Here is a 15066-nt window from a genome sequence, read left to right on the forward strand (position 1 = left end):
CTGCTTCTCAAATGGAAGCAGCAGCCTCTTAACAACATATGCAAAGATGGTAGTAACACCAGCGTCCCGTTTATCAAGCTCTTTGCATTTTCACAGTGTAGTGTCTCCTAAGTAGCTGCAGCAGTGGGTTGTATTTGAGGTTGCCATTGTTTGCGCTCTGTGCATTGGCTGCACACAGGACTCTGTTTTCTGATCTGTCTGGACTCTGGAAGCAGTGGTTGGACTACCGGTGGTCTTTAGAAGATGGATTTCTGCAGTGGTTTTTACTTCTTTCCCTCTTTTCCTGCATAGATGTATTTAGGAATCTGGGGAAATCTGCAAGGTGTTATAAAATGCCAGATGGAAGAAGCTGCTCAACTTGATTTTGGTACTGACCCAGAACCAAGGAAGGAAATAGTCTTATTTGATAAACCAACAAGAGGAACCACTGTTGAGAAATTCAAAGAAATGGTATATGGACTTTTTAAAGTAAGTATGTGCCTATTTTTTTCTGTTTTGACAGAAAGGCTTATTTTCCTGCAGCTGGAGGGGATGCTCAATGGTATGGGCCTTGTTAAGTGCATGCTAGAAAAATAATCAACACAAAAGTAGTTTTTCCCAGAGGTGCTTATCTTGAAGTTTGAAGTAACTAATTTTCAGGTTTTTCCCTTTTATCAGATGGAAACTGGAATGTATCTTGCATGTCTATAGCTTTAATTTGTATTTGTATAGAAAATATGTTAAAAATATATTTTTTTTGCTACTTCTGGGGTTGCTGTAACCAGGTGAGAAGACTGAAGTACAATTTGAAAACTGTTAAGGCTTGGTAAGAGCTACGGTGCTAACTAAGCAGCAGGAATATCTCCAACCAGAATGACCAGCCATGCTTTTCCCAGTTCTTTCTGTGTTCCGTTAAAATGATACTTATTTCTATTGCCTTAATGCTACCCCAGGATTTTCATAATATAGAGTCATCACTTGGATGCTGTGTCAGTACTGATTTGGGGTTTTCTTTCTTAAAATTCTCCTGCTATTGTCATAACTCCTGTCTCCAGTGATGGAAATAATGCCGTTCCAGCTGAGCATACGTGTGCACATGCTCACACGTAACATAGCGATGTAAAGCTGATGACAGTTGTCATGCATCACAGTAGCTTTGTCTCTAAGACTGGGTGAGCAGCAGGTGTTTGAGAGTTTTTAGGATAGTTTGGGAGGAGGTTATCTGACTCTATGTGTGCATTGGTGGTAGTTGAAAATGCAACAGTTCTGATTCCAGCAATGGCTTCTTTCTCTGTACTGATACCATGGAAGTGGTTATATCAAATAAAAAAAATAATTTCAGTACACTTATCTTATGGGATTTGTAGCCAGTGTGACTTGGTACTTCTTACAGTTGGCCAAAATGTAGTTGAGATTGTAATTTCTCTACACCTAAATATCTACAAGGTTAATCAGCTGAAAACTAAACCTGATCTAAACATTTTGATTCTACATGCTTTTTCCAAGAGAATATTTAACAAGCTACTTGGTATATTTTTTTCTTGATCTGAGAACGTCTGAATATTAATGTTTGTGTTTTGAAATGTAAAGAACGTTAGTACTTCCAGAAGATCATATACTTGGTGCCTTTGAGAACAGAACAAAAAGGAAGCTCTTCAGGCATCTGGTACCAAGTCCTGCAACATCTATAACCAATAAAAAACAGAACACATGTTGGCCTACCATGCTATCCATAGAAGGAGAATAACAGGAGGTAGAATGACAGGAGGATTGGTAGTTAATGAAATCACAATCTTTTTCATTTGTTGCTTTTAGGCAAAATTGGGTGAACAAGGGAATCTTTCAGAACTGGTTAATCTCATCCTGTCTTTTGCCGATGGAAACAAAGATGGTAGAGTTTCTTTGCCAGAGGCGAAATCTGCATGGGCACTTCTGCAGTTAGATGAGTTTCTGTTAATGGTGATCTTGCAGGATAAAGAACATACACCCAAGTTGCTGGGGTTTTGTGGGGATCTTTATGTGACTGAAAGAGTTGAATATACCTCTCTCTATGGAATCAGCCTTCCATGGATTATAGAACTTGTCATTCCCTCTGGCTTCAGAAGAAGCATGGACCAGTGGTTTACTCCATCATGGCCAAGAAAGGCAAAAATAGCTATAGGGCTTTTAGAATTTGTGGAAGATATTTTCCATGGACCTTATGGAAACTTCCTCATGTGCGATACAAGTGCCAAAAACTTGGGATATAATGATAAATATGATTTGAAAATGATGGACATGAGAAAAATAGTGCCAGAAATGAATTTGAAGGAAATTATTAAAGATCGTCAGTGTGAATCAGATTTGGACTGTATTTATGGTACAGACTGTAGAACTGTATGTGACCAAAGCAGAATGAGATGCACCACAGAAGTAATTCAGCCAAACTTGGCAAAAGCCTGTCAGCTACTTAAAGACTATCTGCTTCGTGGTGCTCCTTCTGATATCCATGAAGAACTAGAAAAACAACTGTACTTGTGTATTGCCCTTAAAGTCACAGCAAATCAGATGGAAATGGAGCATTCTTTAATACTCAATAACTTAAAAACGTTACTGTGGAAGAAAATTTCCCATACAAATGATTCTTAACTTCTCCACCAGCAGATGACATTGATGCCTGCCACTGCAAGTGGCCTATTGCATTTGATAAAAATGGTCTGCAGCATTTTTTAAAGACATTTCTTTACTCAGATGCCATTAATGGCTCTTTAGCTCTTGCCATTCAGTCAGTACCTTATGATAGGACTCCTCAAAGAATGCACACGCCACTGAATGATCGGGCAGAGGCCAGAAGCACTTCTGGTGTTCCAGTGCCGTGTTGTGGAAACAAAAACTCTGCATGCTTGACTGTTCTGTGCACTTTGTCAGATCTTGAACAGGATGGAACTATTCGTTGTGCCGCCACATCTACTGATGGAACATCTACAACTCTGTGAAAATCATTGCTCACTTGTGAAATACTTGCAAAAGATTTTTATCCTAAGTACTTCTATGAAGAACCACCACTACTGCAAATCATGTGTCTGAGTCCAAGTTGCTGTTGTGAATAAACTGAACTATGAGATTGAAGTTTACTAATACCTTGGCATGGCAGAATTTGCACATTAATAATTTTTAAACTGTGGAAAATCAGAATTTTATTCTAGAACTGACAGCTTGTAATATGAGACTTAAATCAGATTCTGTTTACACCTTGTTACCTCATGCTTACATCTTGAATGTTTAAGTAGTTCAACACTTTTTAATAAAGTCTATATACAGTAAACCATGTTGGGAGCCAAGAATTTTAGAACATGTTATTTCTTAAAATCATGTATATGGCCTAGCAGCAGTATCAACGTTTGTTTCAAAAACTGTAGATTATTGTATTTCAGTTGAAACCTTTAACCCAATTTAAGCTGTAGCCAACACTGGAAAGTGAGGAGTTTGTGGAGTAAGCTATTGTATAAGAACTGAAGTTAATCCATTTTTTAGAATACTGATAGAAATGTTCTAACAGTTAAAAAGGAAGCCTGCATAGTGCAGGAATCGGCTGTATGACATGTGAAATGGGAACTAGTTGTGGGTAATCTTGACTCTTCACTGTCCCTCCAAATTTAGCTACAGACTTGTACTTAAATCCTTTTGAACTACTGCAGGAAGTATGTAAGCCAGCGCTAGACCTGAACTGTAGGACAGAAGCCGGATTGTTCAGGATCATGGAATATTGCTTAAATCAAAGCCTGTGAGATAGTATAACAGCTAGAAATGAGATGCAGCTGAAGTGAGCTCTAGTGTGTTACTATTCTTTTTTCTATAGCATCCATGAGTCACGGTTAAGTCTCAAGTCATGAGTAAAATAAACACCATCTGGTCCTGGCATTCCACATGGCTTGACCACTGTACCTTTATCTGTATCCCTGTTTCTCAGATTTACATCTGTGTTCACAATTATACAGAACTGGATGTCCATAAAACACCTTAATATTGTGTTCAATACTTACCTGTTGATGATATTTTATACATGTTCTAGGTAGGAAGTAGTTCAGTCCTTAATGATTTTAATGGCAGTCATCCATACACTTCCAAATCTTGGTCCCTTAATTTATTTTCAGCATAGGTAAGGACAGCCTTTCTTTAAATATTTGAAAGGTTAACTACTTCAGGTATCCTGTATTAAATGCATTCCTTGAATGATTAAACTGAAGTACAGGACCAACATCTAGTCATTTCTCCATAGCATATGTAGTAGTGTGCAGCTTGTGTTAAGAGTGTACTGTTTTGTAAGCATCAACTTTTTAGTTAAAGAATTACTATGCTAATTACTGTCTCTAACTTGATAATGTCCTCCAACCAACCACAGCTACTAAGCTATTTGTAGCAGGCAGTGCATACAAATGTAAAGCAGTCTTGTTCTTTGTGGGGAAAAAAAAAAAGACTGTAATTGCTACTACGTTTTGGGCAGAGATTATTGAATCCAAAATTATGTTGGTTACAACTGGAAAACATGTTTATTAGTGCAATTTGTTGAACAGAACATTTTTATTACTGTTGCATAAAGTTGGAGCTTTCACTGGAAAAAAAATGCACTTGTTCACAATAAATCACAGGCCTCCTTTTCTCTTTTGATAGCAGTGCTTACCACCTATCAGTATCTTAAAGCAAAACATTCCTCCACGTAGCCTACTTGACTCATGTTGTAACTGTGCAAGCAACTTCACTAAGTCTAATGGGAAACAAGTGCCTATGAAACTGAGATGTAGGAGAAAACAAGGGATGGGGCAAGTCAAGGCCTGTGTAACGAAGCACGTATATGCAACTTAAAAGGGAATTCTCTTGTCTAATCACTAAATAATGTTAAGTGTTCAGCTTAGGACAGTACCTGTTTCAGTAGCTGCCAGAAGTACTTCAGTTACTTAAATACTTCAATTAGACCTGTATTCCTGTCCCAGCTACAGTTCAGTCACAGTAGGGAAAGTGCTGCCCTTTGCGTTCCTGAAAGCCTAAGGCTGCCCTTGGGCAGAGGCTTTAGAACCTCCTGTGCCTACTCCTGCTTTTTTCTTAAACTACATACAGATTATCCCATAACATTAAGTATGCTCAAAGAAGAACGGTAAAAGGCATGTAAAGCCCTTTTTAAAAATTTGAAATCATTTTGTAGTTAGAAGCAGCAAGTTCTTATATCTAGTCTTTGATACTAGTCACACCAAAAAATAACCAAATTAATTTCCCTTTCTTATGGGAATAATTCTAATGCAGCAGCCTTGGTTTTGAAGTCCATCACCTCTCTTCTCTGTCAAGGAGATCGATTCATACAGTACTTTGAACCCTTAAGAATATCTGTATCATTAAAAAAATACTCTGCATCTTTAGAAGATATATTAATAAGCCAGTCTTACACAGTTGCTTACTCAATAAATTTATTGTCACTTTTTCCAAAGCTTCATAGAAAATTGTGGAAGTTGTCTTAACTATCCGCTGCACGTTCCTGAGCCCTGAGAAAGCTCGCCTTCTTCTGAGCAACACGATCTTTCTTCTGAGCAAGGGACATCTTGGGACAGTTCCATCTGCAATGTAAGCACAGTGTATGATATATCCAAGGCAGAAATAAGCACAAAGGTCATCAATAAAGCTACAGTGCCCCAGAACTGGGATTAAGAGTGCTATCCACTTCTGTAACATGCTTTATTTCCTCATAACGATTTAAGGCTGCAGCTAGGGCAACCACAAAAAGGCAGGGTTAGACTGCAGCAGTTTAATTCCTCGAGAGGTAAGCTCAGTATTCTTGTGACTACAGTAAAGACAGTACCAAGCCCCATGCAAGAGCTGTGCCTTGATTTCTTTTCTCCCATACCCCTAGAAAATTAAAGTTGTCTAGAACTGACAGATTAGTCAGCCTGCCCTTACCTGAAGAGCAGCAGCTTTCCCACTGAAAACAAACACTTGAGAATTCCAGCTCTTCAGGCCACAAGCATGCTGCACTTTTACTTTTTTTTAATGTAGTTGGGAGTTCTTAAATTTTAGACACCTACTGCTTAAGTTAACTCCTGACAAAATTACACAGAAATACTTGTGTCTTAATCTGATCTATGACACGAGTTTTGACACAACTGCAATGTGAATCACATTACTTGTTTTAATGTAACTAAAATATCTTCAACACAAAAATCACATTCATGTCAAAGAAGATGAGGGGTTTACCTCTTTTTCTTTACTTCTCTCTTGGGCTTCTTTTCATGGACTGGATTATCCCGTATAGCAGCATGGGCTTTTTTATACATTTCCTCCATCTCAAAAGAAAAAAAAAAAAAGTTAAATTCTCCATAGTAGTCCAGTTGTAGGATTGTGTCAAAACTCCAAGATACTCTTACTGGAGCATGCACTATAAACTGGTGTTATCACCATACAGCTTGTAATTTCGTGTGGTCACCTTTAAAACACCTTCTTCGTACAGAAGACCAGTGCAGCAGCATGCTGAAATTCCTACCGTCACTATGATGCCATTTAAACATCCAAACCCACAACTTAGACATAAAACGGATAAAGTATTTTTATCCTTATTTTACAGTTAGGGAACCAAGGCCATTGAGTAACTACAGGCTACTTACAAGTCTCATAAATACAGGCTAGCATCTTGCAGTTCAAGTACTATTTCCTCTGCAGCCTACTTGCAGTGCCGTAGCTTCCCTACGTTTAAATCAAGAGCCAGTCTAGAAAGTTATTCTACTTCTACCTAGAACAGAACACTTTATGATTACTTATTAAACCAAAATTATTCCACACAAACTGTCATCAGCCATGTAATCTTACGACTTTTCAGACCCTACTGCACTACACGTTACACAGTAAGAGGGGCAAAAAGCTGAATGTGTGAAAGCATGTACAAGTCTTGCCAGAAACAGGACAGTCCCTGCATCATCCCCAAGGATACAATAATGCTGCTCTGTCCCAAAGGCAACTATGGCTCCATAATGGCACCAGTTTTAAGAGTGGTTAATTAAGATCACTGTATAGCCGCTGTGGAAAAATTTCTAGATATACAAAGAATAACTGTCTAGCTATCACTTCATTGCAACATAAACTATAATATTGGGTTTTAGTTAAATACATGAAGTTGGCATATCACAATGCAACATTACTTATTTTTTAGTAAAGACTAAGTTACAAAAAATAGCAATTAGTTAAATTTACAAAAAAAAACCCCAAAGCCCTATAGCAGTAAAAGGATAAAGAATGCAGTTAAGTTTTCCATAGCCTAAAAAGGGATGTGAGAATGTTTGTTTCAGGCTTCGGGACGATAAATTGGGAAACCAAGAGAACATTAGAGGCAGCAAGACAAGCCATCTGAAAGGAGTTTAACACTTGAAAGAAGTGAAAGTAGCACCTTGGTAATCTTCTATACCTCCTTGTGTTTTGTACAAAATGCTCTAAAATTTAAAATAGTACTAAAATAAAAGGTATTACACTCACTATAGTTTCAGGACCTGCTACCTTCGGCTACTCTATCTACAGCTGGGATCTAGAACTACCTACAGGGTCACACAAATCATAAGCCAGACTTGACATGGAGCACATCCTTCAACCATCACAGCTGAAGAAATGATGGGCTGTGGTGCAGGATTAGGAATGAGTGGGTGGCAGGTATAGAAAGTTCAAGTTAATTTCTACATAAGAAAAAAAGAAGCGGTCCATCTTAGAATGAATCCTGTAAGCTTAGATTTATAGGCAGAACATTAAGCTTCCCAGTAAGAAAAGAGATCTCACTTTCGAAAGATCTATGATATACTAAAGAGCCCTTAACAAAGCAATAAATATTTTCTTCGCATGGATAACATACAACATAAACCACATTATTTTATTTATCAAGCTTATTTGCATTAATAGGAAAGAATAGGAAATAGGAAAGAATTATCAGCATCTCTATTAATGCACAAGAGCCAGCCAGATAAATCTTACCCCATCAGGCGTTACGTTGTTCTTTATGTATTGGGAGAACTGTTTTTTGTAAGCATCTTCATCCTCCTCCATCAGGTAACGCATATAATCTGCAACGTTTTGGCCCATGATATGCTTGCGGTGAACCTCTGCGTTGAATTCTTTGCTTTCCGAGTCATAACCAGGGAAACGTTTGGTACTGTGAAACAGCAGTTACAGTCACATAAAGACCTATTGCCAAATGCTCTGAATCAAGAGACCAGCTTCCACACAGAAATGACTGATACAGCAGATCCTCCTACAGATAACTGAGGAATAGGACCCTCTAATTAAAAATGAAGATATAAATAAAATTAAGAAACAGAAGTTGTCAGTTCATCTCAGCTGCCATCAGTCCCGTCTTGAAACAGTGCAGTGCATCATACACACACTGTGGACCAACTACAGAGTGTTCAGTCATCGGGAGGATCATCATACAGCAGCCAAGTCGGGAAAACGGGACAATTAGTCAAGAATCAATAGGACAGCATGGGAGAGGGTAGGAAAATACACAACAGATCTCTGATTTTTTCCCCCCACTGCTACTAGCAGAAAGCAGCCATCAACTGTAGTATCAGTGTCAGGTAACACTGCCGAAAATCTTGCTTCAGTCATTCACAGCCTATGACAGAACTGTCAAAACTTCCACTGGGAAATTTTAAGTGGCAGAGGACCGCTCAGACCTGCTGGTGTATTGACAACTGTAGCAAAGGTCAGTGCTTTTGTCCCTGGCACGCACAGCCCTTCACAGTGAAACTAACACATACACACGATTTGCTAAAGACTTAAACCAACAGAACACTAAAGGATATTTACTTAAGCACATCCAATCACTTATGATTTTAAGTAAAAGTAACAAGATGGCTCTTTAAGTTCTACATATCTACTAGCATCTCTTGACAGTTGCAAGATTCCCAGCAGCACTATCAGAATTGCACTGGTCAATTAAAAACAATCCAAAACCCCACCCCAGAACCGAGGCTACATGATCATTACCAGGTCATAACAAAATTATTTCAACACAAAGCAGCAGTGTAAGTGGACTGTCACATATAGAAGCATCTCAGGTGAATTCTAAAGACATTCTTCCAAATAGACTGGATTACCTATGAGGGATGGACAGACCGCCATCCACTGCACCCTTCAGAGCACCAAAGACTTTGTTTCCAGTGGTAGTTCTGGCAAGACCTGCATCCAGGTAGCATGTGAAAGCACCAGGCTTTCCATCCACGCTTTCCACATTGTATTCATCACCAGTCACTTCAACTTGGCCTTCATAGATCTTATCAAGACCAAATTTATTCAGAAGCTGTGGGGAAGGGGAAAAAAAAATAAACCAAACTTCTGCAATTATTTCAATGTATTGACCAAATGAAGAATCACCACCACCTTAAAACACAAACGTGCAGTATCATCTTCCTGGTTTTCACAAATTTCTTTACAAAAATTATGCAGCCCATACTAGTAACAAAACTTTAACCACCACCACCACCACCACCACCACCACCACCACCACAGTAAGCATGGCTGTTAAGTTTCAACCTTTTTTTCCAACAAGTAAACCAGTGAACTGAAGACATTCATCAGCTCACACAGAAAAAAGAAAAATTAAATCAATGGATGCTGTTTGCATGTTTTCAACTATTAAAGGTACATTTCTTACATTTTTATCCTGACTCCCTCCCACCGCCAAGCTTCAGCACTGACATTTAACAGTGGGCTGCTGGATTTCAAACTGCAAGCTGTCATACTTGTCATTGTGATTTGACAGTCACAAGAGGCCATCAAATCCATACGATAAGAGCAAAAGCTGATATTTAGAGAAGCCCCCAGAGTCAGGTATCTGTACTACCACGGCACTTAATAAAGTGGACTCTCCCTTTTGTAAGAAAATCAGCAAAACAGAGCAGCAGCTTCCAGACAATCAACAGATACCCACCCTGCGTGCCAACAGCAGACCTGTACAGTACGCCGCTGCGTAATTGGTCAGGCCAACCTTCACGCCATATTTTGGCAGCTCATGGGCATAAGCAGCACAGACAATCATGTCACCTTCGATTCTGGCATAGGCAATCTGACAACGAAACAACTTTTAGTGTTCTCATAATAATTCTAGGCTTGATTTATTATTTCTTTGACACCTACTTAAACCAAACAGGAATTCTGTATAGAATTGTCCAGCAAACTGCCAACCTTGGTGTGGAAGCTCAGCAGGTTGGGTTTTCCTTTTCATTGTTTTAAAAGGCATCATTAACTCCTCAAGTAAAGACAAAAAACATCAAATCTGTATTAGGCCAGAGAAAGTGTATGTCAGCAACAATTTTTATTTACCTCTCCACATACAAAAAGAGGCCAGGGAACTGCCTACAAAAGCAACCTTTCAAAGAACCATTACAGATGTAGATGGATTCCATCCCACTTTCTGCATGTAGTTCGCACATAACAGTACATAATGCACCTCAGAAAAATGCAAAAACATCTGGTAGAGAGTTTGCGATAACACTGTTACAAGCCTTACGGAATTATTTTATTAATGGGTGTGAAATTCTTGCAATCTCGTGTCTCCTGGAGACAGCAGTACTATCAGATAGATTTCTACTGTTCATCCTTCAGACTCCTGAACCTCCTTTCTACATCCAAAAGTTGTCCCTTCTTGGCAGGACTGGAAAGGCGCTATCAGTCAGATGAAAGCATTTGCCACCGCTGATTTTTGAGTTTCAAAGATGAAATAACCTCATCAAGCTCATATAGTTTCATCTCAGCTGACGGTAAAAACAGCACTCTCTTCTCAACAGATTATTTTATGAAGAAATGACAGTTACACTTTTCTAGCTTTTTTTAATTGAGGTTAACAACAGGTATTTATCATAGAACAAACACGCCTAAGTTTTTAACTTCAAAATTAGTCAAAACATTCTGAAAAGGAAACAAGCAAGTGAGCCACAGTGACGAACCGCATGTGATGCAACACACAGCTGCCTACTTAATAAGGAGGAAAAAAATGCCTACTCTTCTTATTTACCAGTCTGCTTTCATCTGAGAGGAAAGCTATGATGAGGCCCAGCTGCTCCGTATGGTCCATGTAACAGTACAGAACAAAATCTCTCAAAAGAGAAGGAAGATTTCAATACAGTGCAAGTCACCGCAGGGTGACAGGTCATGGAGACAACTGTGTTGTCTTCAGTCAAGCAAGAAGGCCCCCTTTTCAAAGCACTTCAGAGACAGTAGAAAAAGAACAGAGAAACCTTCCCCTCCCTAAAATCTTCTACTAATCTCAGCATCATTAAAACACTATGATCTCATATTCTCAATAAGCTCGCTGAAGCATATTGACACTAGTAAAAAACTTCTCTTAAATGAATTCTATCTTCAATACAGTTTATTACGGAGGTTGTGGCAGCACTGAAGATTGTTCTCCTCTAAGAAACTTCTACGATATAAAAACTAAAACCCCCAGCTGCTTCGACCGCCCCCCTTTCTGCTGCTCTCAGAAGCAGCAAGCACAGGGACCTTACCTGGCAAATGATGTCTCTGTTGGTAACACGCACAATCATCCGATACTTAGGGGTGTTGTACTTGTTTTTATCTTGAATTACCAAACGTTTGCGAGCATAGTAATCAGTTTTGCCCTCTGAAAAACAACAAGTGTAGCGTAGAAAACGTGTGACAGAAGGAGGAGTATTCCTCAATGACATCTAATTATGTTACAGGGAACTGAACAATACCTCTCCTTCTCCTGAATTTCACTTGATACCTCTTGAAGTAGGCCTTATTCTTGACAACTTTCACAAACCCCTTGAATAAGAAGTATAACCAGATGTTATTAGCATATAAGCATGTAAGGCAAGACCATCCTAAATAAATTAAACCTGCTGTGAATAAAACCGCCATCAAATCAGGAATAAAATATCACGTTTACTTATACATTTAAATGAAAACCCCTCATAAAAAATAGAAGGGAAAAACCCACCCAAACGCCAGGATTTCCATCCTTCCCACCAGAACTAACGCACAGTTCTTGCCAAAACTGCTCATGGTTTCAGGAGAAACCCAGAGATGCTGTTCGTTAGCGGCAGGTCTGTGTGCCCGGCGCGGAGCGGGAACGTGCTCGTTCCGCCAGGCCGGCCCCGACCGGCCCCTCGCGCAGCCCCGCTCCGCGCGGACACGGCGCACGGGCACCGCCGCCCGCACCCGCGAGCCCCGCGCAGGGGCGCGGAACGCCCGCCCAGGGCTCCGTCACACCGGCCGCGCCGCCACGCGCCTGCGGCCCAGGCCCGATCCAGCCCGCCGGCGCACCGGGCGGGCCGGCCGCGGCGCACGGCGGCAGCGCGGACAGTAACGGGGCCGGCACAGGCCGTGCCGGGCCCCGCCGAACCGCCCCGGGCCGCCCTGCGGCGCGGCCCCGGCACCAATGGCAGCCATTGCCACGCTGGAGCCGCCGCAGCCGGCGGCGGGCCCGGGCCAATCGGGCTCCATCCGGGCGCACAGAGCCGCGCGGCGGGCGCACAGCGACGGGCAGAGCTCCCCGCGCCGCGCGGGGCCCGCGGGGCCGGTACTGACCATCGTGCCAGGTACTGTCCGGTCTAGGCCTAGGCCGGGGCCCGCTCCGCACAACGACTGCGCTCCGCAGCAGGGGGAAAAAGGCCGCGCCCACTGCGCAGCCGCAGCTCCTGGCCTGGCCAGCGAGGCGGGGCGCCGCCGGCCGGCCTCTCCCCCGCGCCCGCCGTGCTGCCCCCTGCCGGCGTGGCGGAGCGCCCTGCCCCCGGCGGGCCCGGGCCGTGCCGCTGTCACCGCGGGGCGCACAGAAACACAATCGCGGAGGCAAAACTGCTGCCCCTGGTGCCCCCGCGCAACGTGCAGTCGCTTCCAGCTCTTCCCTCACCAACTGCCCCAGCAGCTATTAGCGAGGAGTGCGTCACTGCCAGGGACCCTTACAGCAGAAGAATCAATAGACCTTTAAACTCGCCAGTTGTGGACAGCTTATGGGATTTTAATTCCCTTCATTTTCTAGGGAAACTTCTCACGATTGAACAGTACATAATTAAAATGTGAAGCCAAACAAATCCCAATCAAATGGTGTTTCTAAAATATAGGTATCTGGGATAATTGATATTTTTTAATAAAGCAATAATATAAAATTGTACATATATATATATATGTACATCTACTGGGACAAACAGATCAAGTGGCATTAGATTTCTTGGCATTTTCAAAGCTCACAAAGCCAGCATCTTTGTTCCTGATGCAGTTGTCTGGTTATCCTCACTCACTGTACCCAATAAAATCCACCATGCTGATTGTTACACATACACCAATATTTTTTAAAGTTATTAATTCAGTACAAATAACCACAAGAGACTGAAAGAAATAATAAATGTTTCCTACATCAGGCAAGTACCAGCATGGTTCCTGATAGCTTCAGAAATAACGTAACTATCTAAGTCTGAGTTTTAGGAAGCTCAGAATTCTACATATTTTTCAATTCTTACATAAAGGAACTCCAGGTGAGCACAGTGTCTCAGCCACTCTCCAGCACAGAGGTCACACCGAGCCCTTACATGTGCTCTCCCATATGGGGCCGCTGGCAACTGCCAGGCAATTACTTTGATGAGAAATGCCTCATGGTCAATGGTATCATAAGCAAGACTCCTTTAATCTTGTTGTTAAACAAGAAAAAATAAAATAAATTTCTTGTTCTTCTCTGTAAGAAGACTTTTTGCTCCTAAAATAGGTCACCATCACAACCCCAGCCTGTTATCCCATCACACCTCCCTGTGCTCTCTCGCTTTGTTTCCACCCCGCAAGCCAGGGCGGCTGCACCTGAGCTCGTTGGCCCCGCCCCTGGATCGCTTACAAATCCAGGGCAAATCTCGTCTTCTGTAGCGATGTTTGTTGAAAGGGTGACTGCTATTCGCAGAGGTGCTGAAACTGTTGAGGTAAAAGCTAAGATTTTAAATGCTTTAATAAAATACTTTTTACTGGTAACACTAATTGACACCAAAAAATATATTTACAAGGAGGTTTTAATGCTATTTCTCAATTTCTGTTATGTTATACGTGGTATTTTTACTCGGATGAGCTCTGGAGAACAAGGTATCGGGCAGGTTTTTCAGAGCAGTGCTGTGTGTTTGAAAGGAGTCTCTTGGACTCAGGAGACCACCCCTGTAAGCGAGGACCCTCTCCTGGGTGTCTGTGGAGGACCCAAGGCAGGAAGGTGGGGGTGTGTGCCTGGACTGACCTGCGTGGTCACTTGGAGCAGTTGTACTTTTTCTGCTGTCATTTGCAACAGCAACGGCCATACTGATGCAAAAAAGTTGTGCTAGGGGCCTGTCTATAACCTATTCCTGATTTCACCGCGGTTTTATTACTTCTTTTTGAAACTATATTTTTTATGTATTTGGCTATAAAGCAGTATGTAGAGTATGTGTCCTGGTATTGTCATTTTTTTTAATTGAGCTTTCATTAGAGTCCTTACAAATGAAAATTTCTGAATGGTTTTGTCTGGGAGTCTCTATTCTTCATTGTAGATGCACAATGGCGAATGGGCTCATTGTTGCATGGGGAGCTGCACACAGCATCTCAACCTTTGTGTCACCTCATCGGCATCTGGCTGAAACGTGTCCCGCAAGTGCTGTGAGGAAGGGCCCGTCCAGCCTGAGGCTCTTCGGTGCTCCTGGAGAACGTGTTGTTAGGTGCAGCTTCCACCGCACAGATGGCGTTACGGAAGGCACAAGGCACACACCTGGCTGCATCGAAACAGCCTCTGAGCGGGCCAGGTGCACCCCCGCCCTGTGCCGGGGCGCTGCGGCAGCTTCTCCGCCCGGGGAAGGGCGGGGGGCGGGCGGGTCACCGGGAGGGGCTGTGAGTTGGGGCGAGGTGGGGGCTTGGCTTCTGCTTGCCTGGTTTTTGCTGTGACAGGCGTGATGACATAACGGCGGGACCCGCACGGGCCGAGCGCGCCAGTGCCCCGGCGGGCTGTAAGGGCCGGTCGGCGCCGGGGAGCCGCGGGAGGCAGGGCAGCCGCTCACCAGCGCGGCCCCGGCCCCGCCACCGCTCCCCGGGCCGCGGCCCCGGCGGGCGGGCGCGGCGCTGCCC

General features: G+C 42.5%; 2 protein-coding genes across 2 annotated transcripts in view; one reads left to right on the forward strand and one right to left on the reverse strand.

Annotated features, from left to right (window-relative positions):
- The window catches only part of DIPK1A (divergent protein kinase domain 1A), a 15301-nt gene extending 12015 nt beyond the window's left edge, over window positions 1–3286 (forward strand). The window contains exons 3-4 of the mRNA XM_082053154.1: window positions 292–468; window positions 1795–3286. Coding sequence (XP_081909280.1) covers window positions 292–468; window positions 1795–2607 — 990 coding nt within the window. The 3' untranslated portion in view covers window positions 2608–3286. The remainder of the gene's footprint in view (window positions 1–291; window positions 469–1794) is intronic.
- Window positions 3287–5400: 2114 nt separating this feature from the next.
- On the reverse strand, window positions 5401–12664 carry RPL5 (ribosomal protein L5). Its single transcript, XM_082053677.1, has 8 exons — window positions 12532–12664; window positions 11697–11766; window positions 11487–11602; window positions 9911–10045; window positions 9078–9280; window positions 7954–8131; window positions 6199–6287; window positions 5401–5564 (listed from the first exon to the last, which is right to left on the reverse strand). The coding sequence occupies exons 1-8, from the start codon at window positions 12532–12534 to the stop codon at window positions 5465–5467; spliced, it is 894 nt and encodes a 297-aa protein (XP_081909803.1). The 5' UTR covers window positions 12535–12664; the 3' UTR covers window positions 5401–5464.
- Between the last annotated feature and the right edge of the window lie 2402 nt (window positions 12665–15066).

The sequence above is a fragment of the Streptopelia decaocto genome (assembly GCF_964273445.1).
Source record: "Streptopelia decaocto genome assembly, chromosome: 5".
Classification (NCBI taxonomy): Eukaryota; Metazoa; Chordata; class Aves; order Columbiformes; family Columbidae; genus Streptopelia; species Streptopelia decaocto.